Genomic DNA, 26,709 nt, shown 5'->3' on the forward strand with positions numbered 1-26,709 from the left:
CTTTTTGCTGAACAATGTTGGCAGGTATGAATGGTGTTTTCAGCTTCGGTAGTTTGGAAAAGGTTTGCCTATATAAACTCCTTCAAGATTTCTTATCTTTTGGCCGGCTGTCTGAATCTGGCCGGGATGTGCAGACAGACCAAAATGTTCTCGTTTAAGTAACAAAAGAAAGACTGCAGTCTTTAGAAAGAATGCGCAAAGAGCAGAATTGGCATTGAAAGCTGCAATGCACGTGGAGCAGAACGCATTTTGTTGACAAAATCGTTCGGCAGCAGGGAAAAAGAATGGTCACGTGGGGCACAATTGCCCGCGGAATTTAATTTCTGCTGTCAACATTAATGCCTGCCATGCCAGCGCGACGAACCAACTGTCGTGCGGATGAACCTGGGGCGCAGAGGCATCATTTGGGAAAGAAATGTCGCTGTTTTGAAACATTTTTATGTCAAGGTTTAAGAGAGAAAGAAGGAGAGAGGAAAACTAGTTCGTATACGCCTCGAGCGCGGCCTGTAGGGGCGCCACTGAAATCCCCCTAGCGGCCCGTTTCGAAAGCAGCCGCGGGAGTCCCCGCCCCGCTCCCCAGTGCCGCCGCTGCTTTTGCGCCACGTTCACGACTGAGATTTACCGTTTGCGGGCGTTTGAAATCCATGTTTATGTGGAGCAGTCACTGTGTTCACAAATGGGGTGTGTTTACGAGAGTGTAAACGTTTCTGACGCGATCTCAGTGCTTATATTCGGTCTGTATAAGCGCCAGGTGTGTGTCACAGGCCAGCGTCGCGGAACCGGCGTATGATGGAGCCGATTGTAGCTACACTGACCTGAATTTACTAGCCGTGTCTCCGTAACTACCGGTTCCTCAGATGTTCATGCTACAGCTATACACTACGATTTAAATCGGGTTTGTGCGCTTAAATAATCAGCGAAGCACTCATACCTGACAGCACGCCTGTTACGTTTGCTAATATTATACCTCAGATATTGATCACCACCATTTACAAGCCAGTCTGTGTTAATTTCGGGAATATTCAACAAAAGTACGATGGACAATGCATAATTACACTCCGGGATCAGCACACGACAGAGTCGTCTTGTCGTGCGGTGAGCTCCCACAATCATTCATCTTCTACATATATGCACTGCGAGCAGCGCGGAGACGGGCTAGAATATGATCCGCGTCCGCGACTAAATGCTTCTCCGAAATATCGTCATATGGCACAGGGAGCCTTCAGAATAAAGCAGAAACTGATATCAGAGGGCCTTATCCCATACCACTCTTCCAACGACACCTTTCATCGCTTGTTGAACAGCTTGTATACTTCCAAAAATGCGTCCGCCGAACGATCAGCTCTTTGTTGAAGTAGAAAAACAAAAGGAAAGTGAACCGTTAGAGCTATTATGTTTCTTAATTCCGCACTTGCACAATTTTTTTTCCCGTGGATTCAATAACTTTTTTGGTCCTTGCCATGTGGAGTGTGTGGGCCAATATTTAACGACGCACAGGCTTGGAATATACTTAACATTTTTGCATAGTTTATATTCTGATAAAAAGCATAAGTTATTGTCCGGGATTGGGCAATCACATCCCCGAAACATATTTTATGCGACGTATATATTCGAAACGAAGCCGCATTCGTTGTTCACGCTGCTAAATGAAGCCAACCTCTCATTGTCCCAGTATCAGGTCTAAACGAGGCGACACTAGAATTCATTTGTGCCTGATGTTTTGGAGGTGACATGGGTGATATGTTTCTGCCGTCTCCGACGCCCGGAATAGCGGCGACGAAGCGCGCAGAACTGCGTCTCCGGGTAGCTCTTGCAAGCGATCGCGTGCTCTACGAAGATGCAGCTACTTTTTAAGTGACCTGAACGTACTCCTTGTCTATAGACGTCACCATAACATGTTTTTTGTGGTGCGCGGAAAGGCGAAAAGAAGCGAAACAGAACCAAAACATTGCACGAGCCCCTATCAGCAACGCAGCGCAAATCCCGTCAACGCCGCGGAGAAGCGGTGGCAGGCGGCGCAGCGATCGCGAAACCAGGGCTACGGCAGCCTGGACAGCACATGGGCTCCTAGACTGAGGAACCACTCTCGCATTATTGCGTAATAAAGTTGTCTCTCTCTCTCTCTCTCTCGAGGCGTATTCTCACACGTCCCTCACGGAGGCCGCTGAAACAGCGTGATTTCACGGATATTTATTACAATCGGTTCATGCTCCCCCCACGTCGCCTCCGTCGGCATGCTCGGCGTCGTTGATGGCCACAAGCACGCCTTCACGGGTCGGCATGATTCCAATGGCTGTGCTGGAGATGAACTTTTCGCTCACTTGGTGACCGTATTTCTGCAGCACTTGCACCTGCGTAGCAAGAAGTAGAGCGAAACGTCACTGAAATAAAGGCTTTCTATTTTGCTCTACAACGCAAGGATAGGAAATAAAACTTGTAGGCTAATGGGTACGGCCCTCATTCAATTAAAGCGTGAAGATAAAGGTTCTTGACGCTTAAAAAAACCGAAGAAACTAACTAGCCAACCCCTCTTCTAAAGAGGACAGGGGGGCGCGAAGGCTGTCACCAGCTAGTATAAACTAAATCAAAACTCAAAACCCTAAACCAACTCTTAACCAAACCCATCCGACGGCAGCGCCCTTGCCAACGGCGCTGCGGTAAGCAGGGACATCAGTCTGCAGCGCGCCAATTTCAAACTATCCGCTCATATCCCGGCCGGTAGTGCGGCCTAGCAATGGCGGTGCCCGTAGCAACTACACACCGCAAGGATCACCTCCAATGCTTTGCAAATGAATACCGTGTCTGAATACAAAAAAAAATACAAAAAAAAACGAAAGGCTGAATAACGGAATCACATACACGCAGGCTTCTTAACTCGAGTGTCCCACATTCGAATCCAACCACAGGAAGCGTTTTTTTCCCCTTCATTTTTTTTTAGGTACTTGGTTTTTGCGAACGCCATTACGAGCTTCCACGACACAAGCAAGTCAATATAAGCTTCGCTTAAAAAACATAGGTTCATATTCATAAATGTTTGAACGCTGTTCTTTTGCTTAAAATGCCCCCCTTCTTCCCCTGTAAAAGGCACGTGCATGACATGCGTGTAGGCCTGGATGTACATGTGCGAGGTACACATTTTTAATGCGTAGCATTCTTTGCCGAGTACCTCCACAGCCAGGACCGTGTAACGCCCTGCATTTCAACAATAATGCAGATCTCTCAAAAGTTGTAAATGTAATCGTTATAACAGCGTAAATGGAGATAATTGGTCGGACGAAATATTTGAGAAACTGAAAAATAAAAAAAAATATTGAAAAATCACAGACAATAGCAAAACCTATAACGCCCTGAATTTCCACAATAACGCAGATTTTGCGAATGTTCCACTTCGAATCGTTAGAATAGCGTCACCAGAGATAATTGGTCGGACAAGATTTAGAAAAACCAAAAACACACTAAAAACTCACACTCAAGACAATTGGCATAACAATGCTACGCGTTAGTAGATAATTCTCTGAATTCCTGCAGAATTGTTTTTATTTGTTTTGTTGGGTTAAGGGGCACAGACCAGAGTGGACGGCCCACAAAAAAGATGCTATCTTAGCATTCTTAGCAATAGCAGCTTGACCGCTACATAGCGATTAGGCAATATACGCCCAAGCTTGAACAAGCGAATTGCCTGTGTGGGTGAAACTAGAGTTGCTCTATATAGCTCCCGCAGGGAGGTAAGAGTTGCGCGACCGCCCGCCATCTTGTTATCCGGATTACTCCGGGAAAGCCGCCCGTCGCGAGTGTAGGAGCCTCGCCGCCACGCTTCCGACGGCGGCCGACGCGCGGCGGGGGCGCTTCGGTCGGCGGCGCCTTACGGCGGCTACGCTGGATTCCTGCGTTGTCGCTCACGCTGGTGCTGCTGCTGCTGTTCCTGGGCGGGGTGCGAGGCCGCCCTCCTCGCGGTATGGATAACCGGAGTGACGTCATCACGGCGGCGCGTGGAAAAGGGTAGCGCAACTCTTAGCTCCCTGCGGGAGCTATGTACAGGAACTCTAGGTGAAACAAGTGGTTTTCATTACATGAATAAACGTATGCTGCATACGAGCAGGTCTTATCAGCAGGCACCGGTGCACATGTCTTTAAGGCAACTTATAGCTCTTGACGCCACAGACGAATTATAGCCAGCATTCGGATGACTCCGATGAAGCCGCCTACGGATTCTAAGCTTCTGCAAAAGCGAAATAAGCGTTGGTACTGCGTTCAGGAACGTACATCTATGAACATCCATCGGTCGTTGAATCACTGTGAGTAGCTTAGACGGCCAACTTACGCATAGTATGAATGTGTTTTTGCTTCAGGTTACATGAAATGTCAGGTAATTTTACGCGGATTTTGTTTCACAAACACGAAACGAAGACTAGGTTAGGTTAGGCTGGTTTAGGTTACGTTAGCTTGGACTAATCTAGGTTGGGTTGTGTTAATTAGGTTACGTTAGGTTAGGTTAGGGTGGGCTATGTTTATGGGCCTTTTGAATTAAGTAAGCCTCACGGAGAGCGCCGTGATTTGTCTCCTCCCATCCCTGTGTCCTGTTTTAAGGGCAAAGCACCTTAGTGGTTCGGGCTGTCGGCGTCCCTTGTCGCCTGATGCAGTCACGGTACTAAAATACCGAGACACTCCTTTCCCAACGCCTCACGCTATAACGTAACGCGTACCTAAAAAACACACCGGGACACTCGTTGTCCGACGCCTCTCGCTAGAACGCATGCTGCGGCGTATGCCACAAAGACCACTTACGGCCAGTCTGTCTCATTTTAATTTTCTAAATCCGGGCCAACGCAAGAGAGGGCGCCACCGCTTCAGCAAGCGTGCGATTGCTCCTCCCACGGGCGCTTCTACGGCACCCGATCAGCGCGCCCCGTGTGGCCAGTGAGAGGACTCACAATATTTTATTACACTTACACACCGCATGGTTCGCTCCTCCTCAGGTTTCACGTTAGTTGCAATAACCCGGGATTTTCCTTTTTTTTGCGCTGATTCAAGTCTCACTCATATACCCTGCTAATTACCCCGCATTTAAGCGAAAACTCGAGGGCCAAGCGTACACTTTCGAGACTCTAGAGTGTCACACTGGCTTTGCATCAAAAGCGACAGTAGCGAGAGGCCGGACTAGCGTCACTCAATAAAGGCCTTTAGAGTATCGGCACTTTTTTCTCCTGTTGTCGTCTGCCGCCAGGATTTTCATTGGTCGGTCGGCATCGCGTGCTATTTGTTTACATATGGGCGCAGCCATTTTGTTTCTGGGTGCCTCTCTCTCTCTCTCTCTCTCTCTCTCTCTCTCTCTCTCTCTCTCTCTCTCTCTCTCTTTCTCCTGTACGGAAGCTAGAGCGGCCGGTCGCACTCTGCCCGTCACAACCGGTGGTGGTTTTATTGGGAGAGATGGCAACACTGCAAGCCACAAACAAAATGGCCCCCAGACGCTTTCGGGTGCACCAAGTGCCGGTACTCTTAAGCGTAGCTTATTTAGTGACGCTAGGCCTGACCAATGAGAGAGGCTGTTGAATGTGTGGCAGTTGCGGTACTCACCGCATCAATGTAGTTGCCTTTTCCAGCGACGTTAACTCTAAAATTTGTCGATTCAAGCTGTGGATGGACTCTCATTTCGTCCTTAATGCATGAGCGATACAGCTTTTCTGAAGCACACGTGATGAGCTGCACCAGAAGAGTACGCGAGAAGTTGCTGTTACAGCGTAGTCACTGGGACTGGAAAAGGACAGCCGCATGAGCAATCACAAGAGCAATGCTTTCCAGCGTCCAGCGCGGTCAGTAAGAAGTAAAACGTCATCCGCCACGGTGGCTCAGTGGCTGAAGCGCTGTGCTGCTGAGATCAGGCGAAACGCGAAAACGCACGTGTGTCGTGATTTCGGTGCACCTTAAAGGGGCCATGCAGACAAAACACAAGTTTGGTTCATTACAAAGGTTTTCTCGTTAGAATCACATTGACACCACTTTAAACGCACACTTCGCTCAAATAAGAAGCATAATTTGGGGAAAACGGAGTGGCCATGCGACTCACTTCCCGCACTAGAACTAATGACGCAATATGCACAGCTGTGCGATTGGCTGAGGCCTGCAAAAGCAAACGCAAGTGAGGCATGGCTTATAAGCGTGCAAAACGAGCTTTTTTCGCCTAAATGTAATGCATACTCACTTTATGGCAGTAAGAATGATGGGGTAAGCAATGAAAGTTACGAAAGTACACGTAAACATGAAAGTACCGGTGCGTGCCGTTGTAAATACGGTGACCCCTAGGCTTGTTAAAGCTGGCACTTTGTGGTTGTCTCTCATGACACAGGCCGATTGGAGCATGCGACGTTGTCTTATGTGACCCTTGTCTGTCAGCATACCCCATGTTTCACGAAACCATTACTAGCTAAGGTAACAAAAAGAAGCCAGATGCAAATACGATCAGAAATAAAGCAAAGGCAGACACCGGCCCTACGTAGTATGGTGCCGCCATCTAGGAGGGCTAACGGTAAAGAAAGGTGTTTCGCAGCCCGCTGCAGAGCAAACAGCGCACTAATGTTAGGTTGCACACCTGTCCTTGTTACTTCATCGCAGACGTAACGAACAGCACAATTTGGCGGGAGAATCAAAAGTTTAACTTAAATTCATCTATTTCTCAGTGAATAAAGAATTGTTTTCTACGGGGCAAGTACTGGGCCCGGGCACTATAATACACCAAATCTTTCGAATAAAATATTTATAATTCGTTTTAGGAAAGCACAAAACAAGCACCGAAACCACATTATGTACAATAAGGTGTCTGTGAGCAATGCGACCCCCACACCATGTGTTCCTGTTAAAGATTATGTTTGCAGATTATCTTTGAAGGGTAGGCAGGATTGTGGCACTAAGCAGAGCAGTTCTCGCCCAAGACGCCGAGTGCAAGCGTCAGGATAGGCAGGCCAGAAAAGCCAAACGTAGTGTCAGTAGATAAGGTATTGCAGTACCGCCACTGAGGGACGCAAGTCAGCAACGGCGGCCATTTTGGCGTTTATAAGTGTTGCCAGATTGCCGCATCTGCAGCTTCACCATAAACTTCGACCGAGCCGTTTGTTAGCAACACTACCGAAGTGGAAGCAAAACGGCATCTTTGGACACACATCTGCTGCTGAAATGCTGTTACACGCGTTATCTTCGATTCGCATTCGAAACGACATCGTCGCACGCAGCCGCAGAGCAGGGAGTACAAGCTAGGCCTACCAGATTTGACCGACTGAAACGCATAAACAACAAAATGGCAGTGCCCATGAGCCTTCGCAGTGCAAACAAATGTCACGTAATGGGAACTGACCAATGATCATGGCGGCGGCACGGAACAATAGAAGAGAGTACCGATACTTTTATGTACCCTTATCTATAGTGACACTAGCATAGCGCAAGCGACAAGCCCGCCGAGACAACGAGAAACATTTCATACCCTCCTCCATCACCATTTGTAGTGGTCTACAGGAGCTTTGCTGGACATCCACTTTCGCAGGGCGGGATGGCGGCCATTTTTTAAGTCTGCATGGCCCCTTTAAGGATACCCAGGTGGTCAAAGTTCGTCCGGGGCCCTCCATTAAGGCGCGCCTCTTATAGTCCAGGTCTAACTTCGGTGCGTTAAACTCCACGATCAATAAAAGAAGCGAAACTTCAATCGTTTGTAGGATTCAGCTTGGCAATAACACAATGAAGGACTAGAAAGAAAAGCACGCACACTTGACGTCTTTACGTGAAGTGTACGGGCTCTTCTTTCGAGTCCGTCTTCGCGATTCCCAAGCGCAATCCTAAAAAATGATATTCAACCAACTAGCCTGACACCAAGCGTTACTTAAAAAGCCCCTGCAGCAGTTACCATCGACTACCCCGAATGTATTTTGGGTTGAAGTCTATTGCCCCAGCAATCGTCTCCCGCAAGAAATACGAAAAGCCGTTCAGTTTCACCGAAACTAGGCGCGGTGAGAAATAGCGCATAATTGTTCCCTTTTAAATCGAATACGGACAGGGGTCGGCGAGGGGACGGCAGACTCGCGGCGTTTTCTTCAGCGGCCTTCGATATATGACATGCCGGGAGGTTTTCACCTTTCGTCCGCAACGTGGAAAGGTGTAGTTCTGGTCTGGTGCCACATAAAAGCACGCATGGCTGCCCGCTTGCTCGCAAGTGCGCGCGCTCAGGCTGACAGCGCGTTTTTGAAGCAATAACTGTTTCCTGTCGAGTGGTCTCGTTGAAAGGGAGTATTGAGTTTCTTCACTCAAACTACGCGCGCACTCAAAATACAAAAATGCCAAAACTGTGCGTACAGATTGCGGCATAGAACAGGTTGTAGGAAATGCGAGAAATAAGCCGCGAAGTTGACCAGCGACAGCCAATAGGACAGCCATGGCCGCAACGACGTCGTTTAAGCCATGCCAGGGGTGCATAGTGAATAAAATTGAAGAAAGCACGGTTGGTTTTTCCGCGTCTTTCACATCGATTTGAGCCCTCACCGCTTCACGTGCACGTGTAATATTTGGCTCAGGTATTCAATCTAAACATCGCGCAAGTTTAGTTGCACTGTTCAAAGACTGTTGCAGGGTCCCTTTAAGCTAATACTTCAAGGAAGGCGACAGTTTAAGTAAACATATAGCGTTTTAGCGAGTGCTTGGTGCAAAGATTAGGGAGAAGGAGAGAATTGAATATTCGTAATGGTGGAAGGTGTGGGCGGCAGTAGAGAAGAGCTATAGATAACAGCAGACCTCTTGAAGGATGTCGGAGAAATTGTACTTGAAAAACTGGCAAACGTGTATACGCAATGCCTAATGACCGCAATGGTACCGGAATCTTGGAAGAACGCGAACATCATCCTAATCCATAAGAAAGGCGACATGAAGGACTTGAAAAGCTACAGGCCGATCAGCTTACTGTCAGTCGTCTACAAGGTATTTACCAAGGTAATCGCTAACCGAATCTCTGCAACCTTAGATTTCAGTCAACCTAAAGAACAAGCAGTGTTCCGTAAAGGTTATTCAACAATGGACCACATTCACACGATCAATCAGGTGATAGAGAAGTGCGCTCAGTATACTGAACACCTATATATAGACTTCATAGATTATGAGAAAGCATTTGACTCGGTCGAAACCCTAGCAGTCATTCAGGCATTACGGAACCAGGGGGTAGATGAGCATTATGTAAGAATACTAGAGGATGTCTACAATGGGTCTACAGCTACCATAATCCTCCATAGTGAGAGCAGTAAAATACCTATAAGGAAGGGTGTCAGACAAGGAGACACAATCTCTCCAATGTTACTCACAGCATGCTTACAAGAAGTATTCAGAACGTTGGATTGGGAACAGGTGGGAGTAAGGGTTAATGGAGAATACCTCAGTAACCTCAGATTTGCTGATGACGTTGCCTTGCTAAGTAACTCGGGGGACGAATTGCAAAGCATGCTTTCCGCACTGGGCGAACAGAGTAGAACCGTGGGCCTGAAAATTAATATCCAGAAAACTAAAGTAATGATCAATAACCTCGGGACAGCACAGCGGTTTGAGATAGGAGGCGAGGCAGTGGAAGTGGTAAGCGAATATATCTACTTAGGCCAACTTGTGACCCCAGATCCCAACCCTGAGGCAGAGATAATTAGAAGGATCAGAATGGGGTGGAGTGCATATGGCAGACATTCTCAGATAATTAATAGCAGCCTACCATTGTCGCTGAAGAAGAAAGTGTATGACAGCTGCATCTTACCGGTACTCACCTACGGGGCAGAAACTTGGAGGCTCACTAAGAGGGTTCAACTTAAATTGAGAACGACTCAGCGGGCAATGGAGCGGAAAATGATAGGTGTAACATTAAGGGACAAGAAGAGAGCGGAGTGGGTCAGGGAGAAAACTGGTGTTAAAGACATATTAGTAGAAATTAAGAAGAAGAAATTGACGTGGGCAGGGCATGTAATGCGAAGGCAAGATAACCGCTGGTCATTAAAGGTAACCGAGTGGTTCCCTAGAGAAGGCAAGCGTTGCAGGGGGCGGCAGAAAGTTAGATGGGAAGATGAGATCAAGAAGTTTGCGGGGATAAATTGGTCACAGTTGGCACAGAACCGAGGCAATTGGAAAATAATGGGAGAGGCCTTTGCCCTGCAGTGGGCGTAGAAAAGCTGATGATGATGATGATGATGATGATGATGATAGCACGCATGGCGAAAAAGCGCAACGTTGAGCTTTTGCAGACCCTCTCAGGAATGCAATCCCGATGTGTGCATGGTCGGCACGTGCAAGGAATTGAATCGAATGACATTTATTAAGATGGGGGAGGCCATATGGCCGTAGTTGAGGAAGGGGAAGAAGGGACGAGGGGGGAGGTGATCACTCAATCGTTAGAGATAACTCATTTAAGATACATGACCAGTGGTTTATTTGGGAGGGAAGGTGTAGCCCCCATCTCACACTACCCTTGCCAGACCACTGTTAATTGAAAACACAGAGATTTGAGTAAAGAATCGCGAGAAGATGTCGAAGCTGCACAGTGCCAAGTGAGGTGTTCGAGGTCTGAAAAAACATTTGCTGTATATTGGGACAGTACGGAAAGGCTGAAGAGTCTAAGTGCAATCATTTCTGCGGTGTGGAGGGTGTAAGGGCTGCAATAGCGATTGTCTTTTTAACAAAGACTTCTCCGGATCGGGGTAGGGTAGGGACACCATGCAGGTAGCCCTTCGGAGTCTTCTCAGGGCGCCGCTTTCTGCTAGAATGTTTAGCATGATCCAGTTGGAGGCGCGGATGTAGACCTGGACCAGGTGCAAGATCGGGAACAATCGAGGGGGGTGTAGACTGAAGGCTGAGATCATTAATGAACCATACGTCCCAAGCTTCGTGATTGCTGTGCCGCCTGTTGCCGCGCCTATGTCGCAGCCGTGAACGTGGCAAATACATTCAGGGACAATGGGAAGCTGGCCGGAGTGACCCGCAGCTGGTTTCGAAATGCGCTGGTAGAAGAGCTGCCCTTGCTGGAAGTGCTCAAGATTTACAACATAATTCCACCGTGGACCTTTTGAGACCTTGAAAAGAACGTCGAGTCACGAGCTTATATGACGCATGCCATGTGAATGGTGCATTCAAGCACACTCGCGCACAGTGAATTTGCATCTCAATTTAGTGAGGACACGTCGTGATTGCGCTCCCCCTTCCACCGTATGTCAAATCCCTGTCCATAATGAGCATAACGACCTCTCTATCGAAGAGGATTCGCCTTACTGCTCCAGTGTCGCTCTAGTGGGGTGGGTGTGCATTTCGCACTCCTCCTTCGGCTCGGAACATCCCTGAGAGTGGGGCGCCTCAATTTCCTGCTGTCTAGAGAAACAAAGTCGACGTCCCCTTCTCTCCTTACATCAGTTGGAAGTCGAACAATGAAAATGACGTACGCATGGAAATATGGCAGGCGTACATGTTCTTTGATACACAAGGTAAATACGCTCCAAATCATTTGCGATGTGGACAGAGGCAAGTTACCCGAGCAGCAATGATCTTCCAGATGCTAGCTGGCGCAGAGAAATTGTAAGTGAGCAGACATGCGTTTTCGTAATACCGAGTGTGCATGATCAATACGCTAAGTGCTACCCGCAGGGGTACAAGTTGCAAACGGGGTGCATATATAATCGCTACGGCTACTTGGTACAGAAGCTAATCTCACGTAGGGTGCTTCTATGTTTTCTCAAGGAGCAAAGTGGATCACAGAAGAACAATTTTACGCTCACCATCCTCTTTCTAAAGTACGGTTGTGTCGTTTATGACGACGACCAGTGCGGAGTAAATCCCTCTTCAACCCGCCAAATTTAATCGCATAACGCAGGACTACAGTACTTTCGACACACACGTGATGATAAAGGCAGCGCAGTGCCAAAAGCGTCGACTGCAATTCCACACACACGCACACACACACACACACACACACACACACACACACACACACACACACACACACACACACACACACACACACACACACACACACACACAAAACAAATAGACAGAGAGAGAGAATTGCTTTATTGAGGTAAGGAGGCCAGATGCCCTGGGGAGAGAGACGTAAAAAGGTAGGGGAAAGAGCAGTTCAGCGGTGCCTCTGATCACACAGTGCTCTTTCTCTGCATAATAATGCGCATGCTCGCTGTTCATATGCGGTTCACAGTTCACTAGCTTGTTTTCTTCTCACGTTTCGCACACAAACCGGGCAGATGAAGCGTGCTTGGTGCACTCTAGGGGAGTCGGACAAGCTGCTACACCATTTTAAAGGGGCCATTCTCAAGAGCGCATTCAGTAATCATTTCAAGTGGTTGGCCCCCATTCAACCTTGGATTGTTTCGTCGCGTCCTTGAACATGACCCGTACCGCTGAAGTTGACCGCGTGGATTCGCACATGTTTCAACTTTTTCGCAAGGCTGAACGCCTTACCAAGCGTTATAGAGCAAAGGGCGAACGTCACCATCATTTGACGCAGTTGAAACATCATTACCGTCTTATTCAGGAATATCAAATTACGCTTCAAAGTGAGAATTGGCACAATTTCTGTCAGGAACTTGGCCACGAGACCGGACTCTCTCGACTATGGCGCATTTTTCGCGGTATGAGTGGTCGTGCGAAGACCCGCCTCCCAATACTGGATGAGATGCGTCTTCAAATGGACTACCGTAAACTGGAAGACACCCTTATCCACAGATTTTTTCCGCATGCTGTGGATGCTCTTTCTACTCTCCTGGCTCTTCCTGTCATCGACATCGACCACTCACTTCAGGAACTTGATTCCCATTTTACCATGGGAGAATTAATAATGCTGTAGGAGCAGGGCTGTACTTCAGCCTACGATTAAAGCTTTATATGGTTAAATAAAAGGTACCAAGAAAAGCTTTGCGAAGGTAGCAACCAAATGCATTCAGGTGGTAGAACACATAACGGGAGATTTTTGAGCCATTTGTGAGCCCCGTACGTTGTACGGATAATTTTAAACAATTTTCGAAGATCGCCTTTCTCAGCCGATGAGCGCGACGCCGCAGCAAGCCGACCACTGCTGACACAACGGCGAGCCGCCCCCTGATTCGCCCAGTCGCCGGTAAGGTCGGCCGCGGGCGACGTCACTGCCATTGGCTTCAGGCTGCTCTTCCTCCTCCCGGCGCGATCCCGAGGCAAAGGCGGGTCCGCAGCGATTGACGCGTGCCTAGGCGCAGGAATGTAGCTAGCGCAGAACGGAAGTCGAGCGTCGCGATGTCACATGGCTATTCCCAGTGTTTCCAGCTGCTTTGAAAGAAGCAGAGAGGGAGGAGGAATCGATCGGCAATGGGGGAGAGGTCCGTTTAATTGCTTCTGGCGCAGCTAATACTGAATGTAGATCAGTGTTTACAACTGCATTACATCGCTATATTGCCGCTACGCCACAATACAGGCCTTTTGTAACTTTTACAAACGGCTTTTCTGGGTCCCTTTAAGCCCCGGACGCTGCAGTTCACGCGAGAGTTGAACGAGGCTATCAAATGGCTGACAAATCGAAAACTCCGAGTGTTACGTGGCTTTACCACAACATGGGTGCCCGGATATTATTCCACTAGCAGGGTGAACGACAGTCGGCTGGTGATATGAGTAGACTAGTGTGCCCGCGAGTCTCATCGCCCACTCAGTGCACAGTGTATACCTGGGCGACCGCCGACAGCCCCGCCAGGCCACCCGAGCCGCCGAACAGCGCGTGCAGTGGGGACGGTGACTGATCCCTGGTGAGGATCACGGGTGCCATCGATGTCATGGGTGTCTTGAAGGGGCCCGGAAGGTTGGCTCGCTTCTTCGAAGCGTCCGTGCCGAAGGGCTTGACGAACGCGTCCATGTAGTTGTTCAGCAGGATGCCACGGGCCGTGGTGAACAGGCTGCCGAAACTGAAATTCGAAGCCGACCAGAGCGATAGCTTGCGTCCCAGATCTTCAGACACTTATCCTCGGACACTTTTGTCCTCGGACACTTATCCTCCGACACTTATGTCCGCTTACGCGGTTTTAAAGTTAAAGCCTTATTTACGGGTACATCGTGTTTGCGGCCCTTTCTTCTTTTAACACGAAAGTGTTTCATTCCGGAATTCACGAAGATTTCCCTGACGTCATATCCGTCACGGAAGTGACACCAGTACAACGAAGCAAGCGGCATGTACAGGGGGCATCCCTGCACACAGGGTCTTATCGCGGCGAAGCAACCTTTATACTAAAGATTACGTATATACTTAGGGTCGTTTGTTTTCGGGTTTTATTTTTTAACAAGAAAGCGTTTTATGCCAGGATACACTAAGATTTCGCTGACGCCATACAGTCACGGAAATGACGCCAGTGCCCATTTGCCGATGCGGCCCGCCAGCAGGACGTCGCTCGCCAAGCACACCCACGAGACAGCCGCCGACTAGCAAATCATGCTCAGCTGGAGATTTGCAGCAGATTTCACTTTCGTGTTTTACCGATTCCTATGACGGCGGAATCAACCACAGTTTTTTCTTTGTCTTTTGAGGAGAATTACTGCGACAAGTTGTATCTTACCCAGCCAGAGCTCTACTCCGCGTACACCCGCTCTAAGCACGTATAGCCAAGTGCACCTGTAGCGGCGCAAGCATTCAGATGGGTTAGGGGACTTGGCTGCATCTGTGGCAAAGGGTTTCAAATTCCACACAAACCCAATTTAGTTTCTCTTCTCCGCGGCAGCCATTTTTGTAACGTTGGTGTGGATGCCGCCGACGACTACGACTATGGTTCCTTTTTGCGTTTGATGACACACCTAAGGCCTTGATAACAAGCAGTGAGCACATAGCAGTGACATGTTCACATTAATTGCAGGCATGTTGTAACTCCCGGTCGATTTTACTTTATGCTGGAGGCTTTCGCCCCATAAGAAGCAGCGACATATTGCTCACATAGGCTCTAAGGGGCCATGAAGACAAAATGCAGGTTGGTTCATTCGAAAGATTGCCTCGTTAGAATCATACTGACACCACTTTTAACGCACACTTCGCTCAAATAAGCCATATAATGAGGCAAAAGGGGAATGACCATGTGACCCACTAGCTCATTTCCCGCAACAGAATCTATGAGGTCATACCAGCCAGCTCTGCGATTGGCGGAGACCGGCAAAAGCAAACGCAAAATAGGCTGAACTTATAAGCTTGCAGAACGAGATGTTTGCGCTTAAATTTAGGGGACATTGTTAAAAAGCAGTAAGAATGGTGGAACAAACAGTGTAAGTTACGAAAGCGTACGTAAACATAGAAGTACCGATGCGTACTGCTGTTGGTAATGCCCGCACTATGCTTCGTTTACATGCACAGCACTGCGGCACTTTGGTTGTTGTCTCCGACGACACTAGCCGATTGAGTCAAGCGACGGTGTCTTACGTGACCAAATTTATGAGCGAGCACCATCTATCACGAAACGATTTTTTCTCCATGAACAAAAACAAGCCAGGTTTAAATACGGTCACAAACAAACCAAAGGCAGAAAACGGCTTGCCGCGGTGTGGTGGCGCCATCTGTATGTTGAATAACAGTAAGCAAGTCTCCGCTCCACACCAAGTTTAGCTTAAAGACCTGCACTTATTATGTCTTTGCAAACGTCGCTCAACACACGTTTTTGGCGCGAGAATCAAAATTTTGGCTTAACTTGATTAATTTCGCAGTGAATTAACCACCGTCTTCTTCCGGAAAAGCGCTGTGGGCACGAAATCTTTCGAATAAAACAAACTTGTATTTTGTCTTCATGGTCCCTTTCACATGGATTACAGACATGTTGAAACTCCCCATAAATCTCCCTTTATGCCGGTTATATTTGTAACATTATAGTGAATCGTATTCGTTGGTTCATGAGCGGTTTAAGCTCATAGGAAGGGCATGGGCGCCTGGAATAAAGCATGCAATTGTTATTAAATTCCTTGAAATGGGTGGCTACATGTTAGGAAATATACTTCCCGTCTCCTTCTGTTGATCAGGCTACAGATGGGGATGCGAAAGCAAGCGTTGGCTCAACCGGAAGGCCCACTGCCGTTCAAAGTGTAGGCAGCAGGGCAGGCATGAAAAGTTAACGGCTCATTTCTAACTTTCGTACGGTAGCTGCCCAGCCACCACCTACATTGTTTTTATATCTCCTTGCAAAGCTCTAGGCCTGTAATCGACGTTAGTAGTCCGCATATCATCACGATTAAAAGAACCGCCACTGTATGAATGCTTGTCGATGAAATGAGAGGCAAATTTAGGAGTTCAACGGGAAAACGCACAGCAGGAATCAAAAACGGACTTTGAGCAGGAAAGATTATAAAATATCCCGGGCCATATCCACTAACGAGAAACCCGGGCCGGGGTGAAGCATGCAGTGTTAAGCGTTTTCTTAGTGCCTTGGCGATTTTGCCCACGGAGATGAAACCGTTGGGAGTACAGGTATACAGCTTTACTGTAAAAGTATCTTGTCTTCGAAGCACGAAGAGTTCTAGCGCGAGGCGCTAAAAAACGAGTGTCCCGGTGTGTTCTTTTAGTACGAGTTTTTGCCCAAGGAGATGAAATGTTCTAGCGCGAGGCGTTGGGAAACACGTGTCCCAGTGTTTTAGTGCCGTCAATACATGAGACGACGACGACAGGAGACGCCAAGAGGCCCAGCACCGATGGGGCTGGTCCTGTTGGCGTCTCCTGGGTCTATTGGCGTAAACTTTTAATTTTGGCCTCTAGGGGACACGCACATGGGCAGAGGCCATTCGTTCCGGATGTGGGCGCGTTTTGCAGCTGGCTGCAGTTCAGCACTGGCCGAAAAAGGCGGCGTCGGATCGCCACCGCTATGTAGCGTTCCATGATGCCACATAACGGAGCAGGGCTACGAGTGGAGCGTAAGGTAACGCGAAAACCAACGCTGCGAGTGTGAGAGGCCCGCTTACTCGCTATTCAGGCTCGAAGTGATGGACAGGGCGTGCCCGTCGGGAGTAATGACGCACACGTGCGCGCCACCGTAGTCTTCGGCAAACGGATGCTTCAAGCCATAGTCTCTCGCACTGCGGATGGCTCGGTTGGGGTTAAAGGTCTTGTTAAATTTCTCAACAATTTCCTTCACCAGGCCTTCTTCCATCTGCGCGGAATGAAAAAAAAATAAAGCAAGTTAAAACACACAACTCTCGTTTTTTTTTTTTTTTATTATTCAACGCTTCCCAAACTCGCGCTCTGTGAACTGCTCTGAACAGGATGCACTGAAATGGCGTGGTAAGGGTTTCGTAGCGTCACTTGCCGTACCGTAGCGCCACTTGCGGCGCCCGCTAAAACCCCAGGATAGTAAACCGCTGTTCGAACAGATGGCGTGTGAGCGGGTGGTGCGTCTCGGTGGCAGCCAGCCCGAGATGCGGCAAGATGCATTTCGCGCCGGCGACGCCAGCCTTGTCTCCCGGAATGCACTGGGCCCGCGCATCCCTGCTGCAGGCTGCGGCTAGCTCTCTGTTTCATGTCACGCGGGAAACCGTAACTCAGTATAATTTGCGCATGCGTAGAGGCAGTGCGGTACGACGCGTAACGACTAACGTGTTGAAGTATAAGGGGTCTATTTCTCGGGCCAACCTGACGAACCTGGCATCGACGACCTAAACCACCGCGGCTCTGCGCCTGACTGTAAAATCAAGCACAGACATTTTTCGTGCGCCGTGATGGATACATTACAAAGATACTTCATCAATACACAAAGAAACCCTCAAAGCTCTCTGAGATCTGAAAACGTGGGCAAAGTGGCAAAAACTTCAGTTTGCGGTGCTTAGTTGACTGAGTGAATGCCCTTACGAGGTTTAGGGAAAAAAAAGCGCCACTGCGTTGGCTTGAGGACAAAATTTGAAATGAAATCTCATTTATAAAGAAATACACACTTTAACAAAGTTTCGCTTATAACGAAACCAGTCATCTTTCTTCAGGACTTCATTATACCGAGGGTATGCTGCATACCAGTATTTACACCACGTGGCCCTTCTCAAGGTGTGAAATTCATTAATTTAGCCTACAGTAAAGACGTCAAGTAGAAAGCTTTCCAAAACGCGTTTTCAAGACCAACAATCGGTGACGCGAGGGTCAGTCGCCGTACTCTTGTCCACTTATTTCTGCGTGGTCGCTAAGCACGTTCCACCTCAAGCCCTAGTGATGACGGATACTGTCCCACTAAAATCTCCTGGTGCGGCCTCGACGCTTGGTGTAGGGTGCACATGAGCTAGGGACCGAACATCCGCCTCCGAACGTGCACCTCGGCCAGAAATCTTGGTGATGCGTGTTCCTGACACCGTTCTATGAGCTGTTGCTGGTTAAACATGGTTCACCAGCAACCGTGGTTAAAAAACGAGTTAAACATGGGTGAAATGACAGAACTGACTCACGCCTGTACTCACGTTTTGTGCGTCTTGTTCGTCACCAAGTTCCGATCTCCTGGCCTAGACAAACTTCAGTGTCTCCACAAGCCTAGTTTAAAGAAATGCAAAGCATTACGCGGAATAAGCCGAACAATAGCGGGAAGGCTCGTGATTTGCAAACGAGACCACACCGAAAACAATATCTATTCAAATACAAGCCCTAACATACAACGGTTCACTAGTAAACACGTCAATTTGAAGCAGCTTTTTAGGCATTTTATGCATCAACTTTAGGCTGTTTTCAGTAACGCGAAAGTGTTCATGTGCAAGTTGTCAAGACGCTTGCATTGGTTTTTTTCTAGTTTAGCCCTCAGTTTTAAGCATATTCAAATCTACAATACCTCTAATATAGCAGACCGCCTATTTCACTCACCGGTAAAAATTAAGCGATACGAGGGAGAAAAAAAAGCAGAAAACAAAAAGGTGCATGCTTAGCGGTATGTCCTTACACGCACATGACGTTTTGTATTGCGCTAAGTCCCCGCACAGACCCAGTTTCACTAGAAAAGCACTACTAGCCTAACAAAAAAGTGGACTTCTCCTTCGTATTAAGCGTCTTATGAGGTAGTGAACAGACAGAAATGCAGAGAGGGTCGACTGGGAATTGTCGCACGAATGCGTAATCCACTGTAGCAAAGAAAACAAACGCGCTAAAAGGACAGGACGAACACAAGAAGACGTACCACACAGCGCAGTGTGGTGTGTCATTTTCTGTTCGTCCTGTCCTTTTACCGCAATTTTCTTTCCATCAAGTCAGACCAACTCGCCCGTCAGAGTGCTTCACTGTAGTACACATGAAGTTCCTGTAAAGTCGGAATCACTGCTGTGTAAAAATGCATTGCTGAAAAGACATGGTTAGGGACAGTATAAGTGCAGTGGACTCCTGTTAAGACGCACTCAAAGGGACCGCGAACACGTGTTCTTATTGTCAGAAATTCGTCTTACGCGGCGGTTTTTTGCATTGTGCGCGTCGCAAGGGAGCAAAATTGCTGTTCCTCTTAAACACGGAGTTCGTCTTAACCGCGTTCCCGTCAAAGACAGGCTACAGTAGTTTGATGTCTAGGTAGAAATACCCGTAGGGAGTTTTTATAAATGCCCAAGACCTTACATTGATCCAGGAAAAATGGTATACAGTAAATTTTTTAGACAGATTGTCTACTTCACAGTAATAAATGGCTGAAAAATATGTATGCAATATTGATTACCTTACATAAAAATGAATTCGATTCCCGGCTGCGGTGGCCGCTTTTCTGATGGAGGCGAAAAGCAAAAAAATGTTCGAGATTTCAGAGCACGTTGAAGATCCCCAGGTGGTCAAAGTTAGTCCGGAATCCTCCACTAAGGCGCGCCTCATTGCCTGTGAAGTTTAGGCGCGTTCAGGACGAGGGATGAACGCTTGAAATGACCTGTTATGGGTTTATTAAGGTCTATTCCTCCTCCTCCTTCTTCTCCTCCTCAATAAGGCGCAGTTAAACTCGACATAAAAACTCTCATATGCGCGAGGACGTCCGTGGAGGCTAAGCCACGCACTAGCAACGCCAGTTAGACATCGTGTTGATTACAACACTACAAGGTCGAAGCGTGTGGGACACGCACGTGGCACGTATACTTTCCAGAAATACCTGTGGAGTTCTTGGCCGTTCAGTGCGACATCAGCATGCGGGTTGTGCTGGACATTGAGGGCGTAGCTGGAAGGAAGCAAGAAGGCGGAGCTTGTTTACTGCGGCGTGGAATTCGTTTTCTTTTCGGTTCAGTTTCCTGGAATATAAATTCCATAATCGCGGATTTTATGGGACACATGTATAGTGCACCGCACACATTTGATGCCACGATGAAGGAATGGCATGGAAGTTAGGCTTTCGAACACGTGTTTACAAATGGAGTTGTGCGCTATGGGCAGATTCATTTCCTTCTACTCCCCACAAAACGGTGAAGGCAATTTCAGGGAATTGTCTAGTAATGTGCAACATTCTCACGCCGCTTCTGTCCATTGGGAGTTTTTTTACTGCCATATTTTGCCGTGAGCAGCCAAGTACGTTTGCTTACTTTATTGTTTTTTAAGTTTTATTTTGTTCCTGTTTGCCGGTGTAGCACATTTGCACCATTACAGTGATAAGCTAGGGACTCAACTTTGCCAATATGTATTTTTCCGCTGATGACTGGTTCATCTTCACGTTTTTTTTTTTATTAGGGGCGAAACCCCTTAGGGGCTCGAGCGACCCTAGCTTGCAGTATTTACCAACAGCCTGGCTTTGTATCGGGAATTACATATTCTTTATGAGGACCCCGCTGGATTTATGCAAAAATTTTCTAAATACCTGTTTCATCTAACGGGCCATCCAGTCATCTCGCTGCAACATAGACGCTTAAGGAGGCGCTAACACCGTTCCGTTTGGTGACATACCCATCCTGTATAGACGTGCCACGGATAAATCTTTCTGCTCCGAGATCCAGGGCGAGGCGCGGGCATTGCAGTATGCTCGCGTTGACCCCTGCCACTACCCAAAACTGGGGAAGATAGGGCATGCAAATTGTTTAAATTCTGTTCAACGCAAGAGAGGGCGCCACCGCCTCAGCAAGCGCGCGATTGCTTTTTTCACCAGCGCTTCTCCGGCGCCCAATCGGCGCGCGCCGTGCGGCAAGAGAGAGAGAGACTGACAATCTTTGAATACACTGACACACTGCATGCTTCGCCCCTCCGCAGGTTTCACGTCAGTGGAGATGGCCTGGAATTTTCGTGCTTCTGCCGTTCTTTTCCGGGTTTAGCCATTTTTGTCTTCACGTTGTGGGGAAGTATATAACAACCATATTTTTGATTTTGTGAGTTCCATTTTTGATCGTTGTGATTTTTGTATTTCTGGTTTGCAAACTTTTTTCCAACTGGTTCTTCCCATTTGCGCTACTATAATGATTACATCTGTTATTTGTTAAATGTATTGTCAATGCGAGCTTACTTGGGCGCCGTTTGAGCCACCGCCGCCGCCAAGAGGGCCCCGCTTCCGGGCGAGGCAGCCGAATGAAACAGGAGGCCGTACGGTAGGTCGACAGTGATGGGATCCTTCCACTCGGCCTTGTAGTCCGACAGGTCGGCTTTCGATATGAGACCACCTGCGAGCGAAACGTGAAAGATGCTACTTGCACTACAGGCCCCATTTCTCTACATGTAGCTCTTCTTCCGACTGATTTTGCTTTTACGTGGATCGTCATCGTCATCGTACTCATGAAGAGCCCATTTGTGAAAAAAGCATACAGATACGTCGCTCCCGCTTTTCTGATGAAGTCGAAAAGCGAAAACGCCCGTGTGTTCCAGATTCCGGCGTACGTTAAAGATCCCCAGGTGGTGAAAAATAGTCCGGAGCCCTCCACCACGGCGCGCACCATCGCCTGTGAAGCGTCGGCGCGTTAAACCCTACATTCAATCAAATACGTCGCTCAGACAGCCAAGTACACTAGACTCTCGTTAAACGGAACTTATTCAAGGGACCGAAAAAAATTAGTTCCGTTTACTGAGAACGAAGGAAGCAAAAAGAAAAAGAGCCGGAACTGTAAAAAGCTGATTCCTATGCTAATGGGTTTCACAAGAAGTTCTATTTCTGGTTGCGTTTACACGGTGACGGAGAAATTTTAGTTCGGATTACCGAGAGTTTTTTACGTAATCTGAATACAAAACCATCCAACTTACAGGCTACTGTTCCGTTTAAGCGGCAATTCCGTTTAAGCGACTTCCGTTTTTCGAGATTCTACTGTAAACACATACACAAAGCACGCACACACGCACACGCCCGCACACAGACACGCGCGCACGCAGCCACGGACACAGCGAAATCGACTGTAAGACTTGTATGGTGCCATTACGCGCATGGAAAGAAAAAAATCTAGTACGCTCTCTCTCAGAAACCATATATCTACCTTAAAGGGGCCATGAAAACAAAATACAAGTTGGTTTTATACGAAACAATAGTTGTTCTATAGCGGATCCAGCGCTTGACCGGCAGCAAACGATGCTTTATTCATTGGGAAATTGTTTTTGTTGCCTTGTTTACTGAGCCTCCATAAATGGCGTGACGATGCCGCTCAAGGACCGCTGTCCACACTTCATGTGTTTCTGGCCGTGTTTGCATCTTCTTGCCTTTGTTATGGTCGATAGTTTTCCTTCGTGAAAGATTCGGTATGCTCGACAAGCGTGGCCACAAAAGTGGCGATGTCGCTTATGCCAGTTGCCCAGTGTTGTGTCAGGAGAGCCGAACGTCCCCGACCGCTGTGCATCTTCGGCCCGCAGAGGGCGCACAGTGTGCACCGGTGCTTTTATGCTTACGTGTTCGTTCGTAATTTCCATTGTTTACCCCACCATTCTTACTGCTATAAAAGAATCTGCTATAAATTTAAGAGCAAACAGCTCGTTCTGCAAGATTACAGTTTGCGTTGGATTTTGTCGGCCTCAGCCAATCGCAACGAGCTGCCCATAATGCGTCACAACTTCAGTGCGGAAAACTATAGGGTGTCCAATGCCGATTCTCTGATTTCGAATTATGTAGCTTATTCTAGTGAAGTTTGCCTTTCAAGCGCCGTCAGTGTTGTTCTCACGAGGGAATCTTTCGAATGAACCAAACTTGAATTCGGTCTTAATGGCCCCTTTAAAAAAGGCCGCGCTATGTCTTATAGCTTCTGTTTGGGCCAGAGGGACGTTTTCACAAGTCGGTTCGAGGGCTTTTTTATCATGATATTTTTTTCAGCAATTTTTTCCGGGGTAATTTCTCTTTCCTTTTTTATTCTTATTGGTGTTCACTTAAAGGGTTCTTTTTCCGGTTTTTGTTACAGATATGCGGTGCCGGAACCGACCGGTGAAGGTTCACTTGTTGCCTTGCGTTTGAGAGGAAGGAAATACAGAATTTCCTACTTTGCTTCTGGGGGCTGTTCGGAACAAACCCATGGAGATGATCGGCTTAAAACTTGTATAGACGAGTTGGTTGCTACACATTAAAACTTGTTTAGACTAGGTGGTCGCTACGCGCATCTGTAAGTTGACTTGGCATAGCGAAAACAAAACCAGTTCAGGTCAGGTCATATGGCGGGAAAGGAATGAAACCGCTCAGCAAAAAACCAACGGCACATACCCACGCGCGGTATGCCCAGGAAGAATCAAAGCTCCTAGCACCATTCTTTTGAGCATGGCGGCTTCTGTGATTGATCGCTTACACCGTCCATTTGGGCATTTTATGGACTTTATGGCATTTGTTTTCTCCACTTAAATGTTTTATATGTAGCAACGCTCCCACGTCTTTTGAGGACTACCAATTCTTCTATATGTGTACACTCCGCACACTCACGTTTTCGGCTTAAAGCAGGTCCGCCGGCTTAAATGAAACACTGAAGTAAGCCTAAAAATTCAAATTTTGGGTGTTTTATTTGCCGAAGCTACGCTTGGGCTAGGAAGCACGGCGTTGTGGAGGGCTGTTATTAATTTTTTCCACATCGGCACCTGTATCGGACGCCGAAATCTTTACCAACGGGCATCTCTGCCTTTCGCCTCAACCTGAATAGCAGACGCCGCGGCCGGGAATCGAACTCGCGCCCTTGGGCTCAGCAGCACAACGTCTCAGACGCTGAGCCACCGGAGCGGGTGAGTTGTGGACATTGGCGAATTCACAGATTAAATTCCGTTTCCCTCACACCATACTGGCGCGTGTGCAGGACTGAATTTTGCCCATCGCTGATGTATTGAGCATTCACAACCGGTGCATGAACAAACCAGAAGTCAATGTTAACAATGGCACAGTTAAATATCCGAATTTTCTTGGCTGATTTGGCGGGCACACACACCTAAAGCGACTATGACGTCATTGCCGTAGCTGGCGCGGCGGCCGTGATGGGCGCGTAGTGTTTTTTCTTCTGCCGTTTTTTTATTACGGAGAAACTAATTCCTTATGCTTCCACTAGGAAGTCAAATAGTAAAACACAGCTTGAATGGAAAGCGCTTAAACTTTGACTAATAAACAAGGACGAGAAAAGCTACAACACAGGACGAAGCGCAAACTAACAACTGAGCTAAGCTTCAAGCTATGCATAACCAACTAGCCCCAACAGATGCCCTGTTAAAGTAAAACACAGGTTAAACTACCGAGTGCATCCGTAGTTGGGATGTAGACAGATTTTCTTTATTGGGCCTTTAACAAAACCGTCAAGTGACGGTTAACTAACTGAAATTCAAAACAGCACAAAAACACGGGACAAGAAACGACGACACACGACGCCGACTATACTCGGGAACAAGTTAAGAACGGCAATAGCTCATGTATGGTATCACTCCGCCTAAGAGACGGACCCGGATGTCAACGGGCGCGCGCGTTTTGAAAGGAGAGGGCTATGAATGCGTGATATCGTCTGCCTTTTCTCAAGTAGTTTGTCTGCGGTCGCTGTAGTAGCTTATAAGCATGTGAAGTCCAAAAAATCACGAAAACAGCTCGTGGCATGCTCAAAATATTCCCAGTAACGCACTACTTCCGCCACGCGGAGTAACATCCGGCTGCGGTGATGCGGCACAGCGGTCACTTCCGTTGCCGCTGTGCCTTTTGGTAAGATGACAACTTGTTAAGATGACATGTCATCCCCCCGCTACAACGCGAAACCAATAGCAATCATCATCATCGTTGCCATTTTAAGTTGTTTCCGAGGATAGCAACTGTGTCGTGTGTCGTTTCTTGTCCCGTTTCTTCGCGCTGTTTTGAATTTCAGTTAGTATGCACCAACTATAGCTCAACCCACCGTTCTGACGGTTAACTCTAACGTCTAAGGGAAGCGCACGAACCAGATTTCTTAACGCTGTCGGCGATGTCTGTGGCTACTTTTCCTTCGTAGAAGAAGCGGCCCCCGTGGATGGCGATATCGCTGAGCAGATCGGCCAACGGCTGCTGCGTCAGCAGCTCTCCCTCCTGTAGCAGTCTGTTTACAGAGCTGTTCCAAAAACGACTCCTGCGAAAGACCGCAGCCTTGTGACACAATGCCGTGGGCAAAAGCAACAGCGCGCGTCACGGCTATCCCGAAGAGCTTAGTTTGAGGAAAGCGGTCGCGTTGCGATATCTTCAAAAGCATGTGCTCGAAACACGTTTACAAATACCTGATTTGGTGTCAGTCTTCTAAATTTCGGGAAATACGGCAGCGCAATACAAAAAGTGCTTTCACACCAAAAATAATAGGTAATACGATTTACCAACGAGGCTGGGGGTTAGGCTGTTATATCAATGTTTTAAGTAATGACAGACTTTCATCGTCATTAGCTTTGAGGGCGACGGCTGGACTATGCTTGTACTACACAGGACATATGCTTACGATGACACCCAGCAAGGAACCATATCATGACATGTCGGTCGCTTAGGTGAGAGAGAGAGAAAAAACTTTATTGAAAACAGAAAACGGTCCGGTGGCGCCTAATGGCGACGCCCGGGCCGGCACTAAGAGCCACAGTTCGGGCGGCCGGCGCGCGGCCCCGAGGGACCCGCCGCGCCTGCCCGCTGCCGCTCCAGGGCCTCCCGGACGCACTGGACGACTAACTTCTGGGTGTTGTAGTCGGACGAGGTGATGGCTCTACACACGAAGGCTGGTAGCTGCCGGAGGCTAGAGGGTGCGGGGTCTTGGGAAAACACTGAAGGATATGGGCTAGCGTTCCACGCGCGGCACAACACACAGCACACACTAGGTGCTGCTGTTCTTATTCTCTTCTCATGACACTGAGCTTCCGACGTTCTTTGTCTTTTTTAACTCCTACAATCCGTGGGTTCTGTTGTGCTTCTTGAGCACAATATCCTGGTATTGTCGAGAGAGAGAGAGAGAGAGAGAGAGAGAGAGAGAAAGAGAGAGAAGCATTTTCATTGAGTCCTGAAGTTTAGCGGTGCGTGGTGGCCGCCGGTCGAAGTCTGGCGGTGACGGTGGCAGCTCTGGTGACCAGGAGTGTTTGCACGTCCAGGTCCAAGCTGCCCAGCGCACGTTCCCTCTGCTCATCACTATTTACATACGGGAAGGGGTCTTATTGGAGGCATGGTCACATAGAGTGGACAAGTGTTGGGGGAGAAGGGGGGGGAGGGAGGGGGCCACACAGGAGGCGGTTCCGTGAGGGATATTGAGCGGAGTAGATGCGGATGAGTACTGCCCGGCAAGTGAGGGTATTTGTTTGCAGGAGTCGCCAGAGGCGTTCCTGATAGTTGGTGAGCCCTGGATGAGCGGGGAGATAATGGCGGTGCGCGAGGCGGTATTGCACGACAATGTCGTGAA

General features: G+C 48.1%; 1 protein-coding gene across 1 annotated transcript in view; it reads right to left on the minus strand.

Moving 5' to 3' along the window:
• Nucleotides 1-2,204: 2,204 nt before the first annotated feature.
• Nucleotides 2,205-26,709, minus strand: part of LOC144159885 (glutathione hydrolase 1 proenzyme-like) — a 36,499-nt gene continuing 11,994 nt past the window's right edge. Inside the window, exons 4-10 of the mRNA XM_077691542.1 lie at nt 25,250-25,413; nt 21,399-21,552; nt 20,054-20,132; nt 16,948-17,135; nt 13,697-13,931; nt 5,575-5,700; nt 2,205-2,351 (exon numbers count right to left, since the gene is read on the minus strand). Of these exons, the coding sequence (XP_077547668.1) occupies nt 2,205-2,351; nt 5,575-5,700; nt 13,697-13,931; nt 16,948-17,135; nt 20,054-20,132; nt 21,399-21,552; nt 25,250-25,413 (1,093 nt within the window). The remainder of the gene's footprint in view (nt 2,352-5,574; nt 5,701-13,696; nt 13,932-16,947; nt 17,136-20,053; nt 20,133-21,398; nt 21,553-25,249; nt 25,414-26,709) is intronic.

Source organism: Haemaphysalis longicornis, unplaced genomic scaffold, assembly GCF_048455015.1.
Source record: "Haemaphysalis longicornis isolate Haplotype H1 unplaced genomic scaffold, Haemaphysalis longicornis Haplotype H1 scaffold_10, whole genome shotgun sequence".
Taxonomy (NCBI): Eukaryota; Metazoa; Arthropoda; class Arachnida; order Ixodida; family Ixodidae; genus Haemaphysalis; species Haemaphysalis longicornis.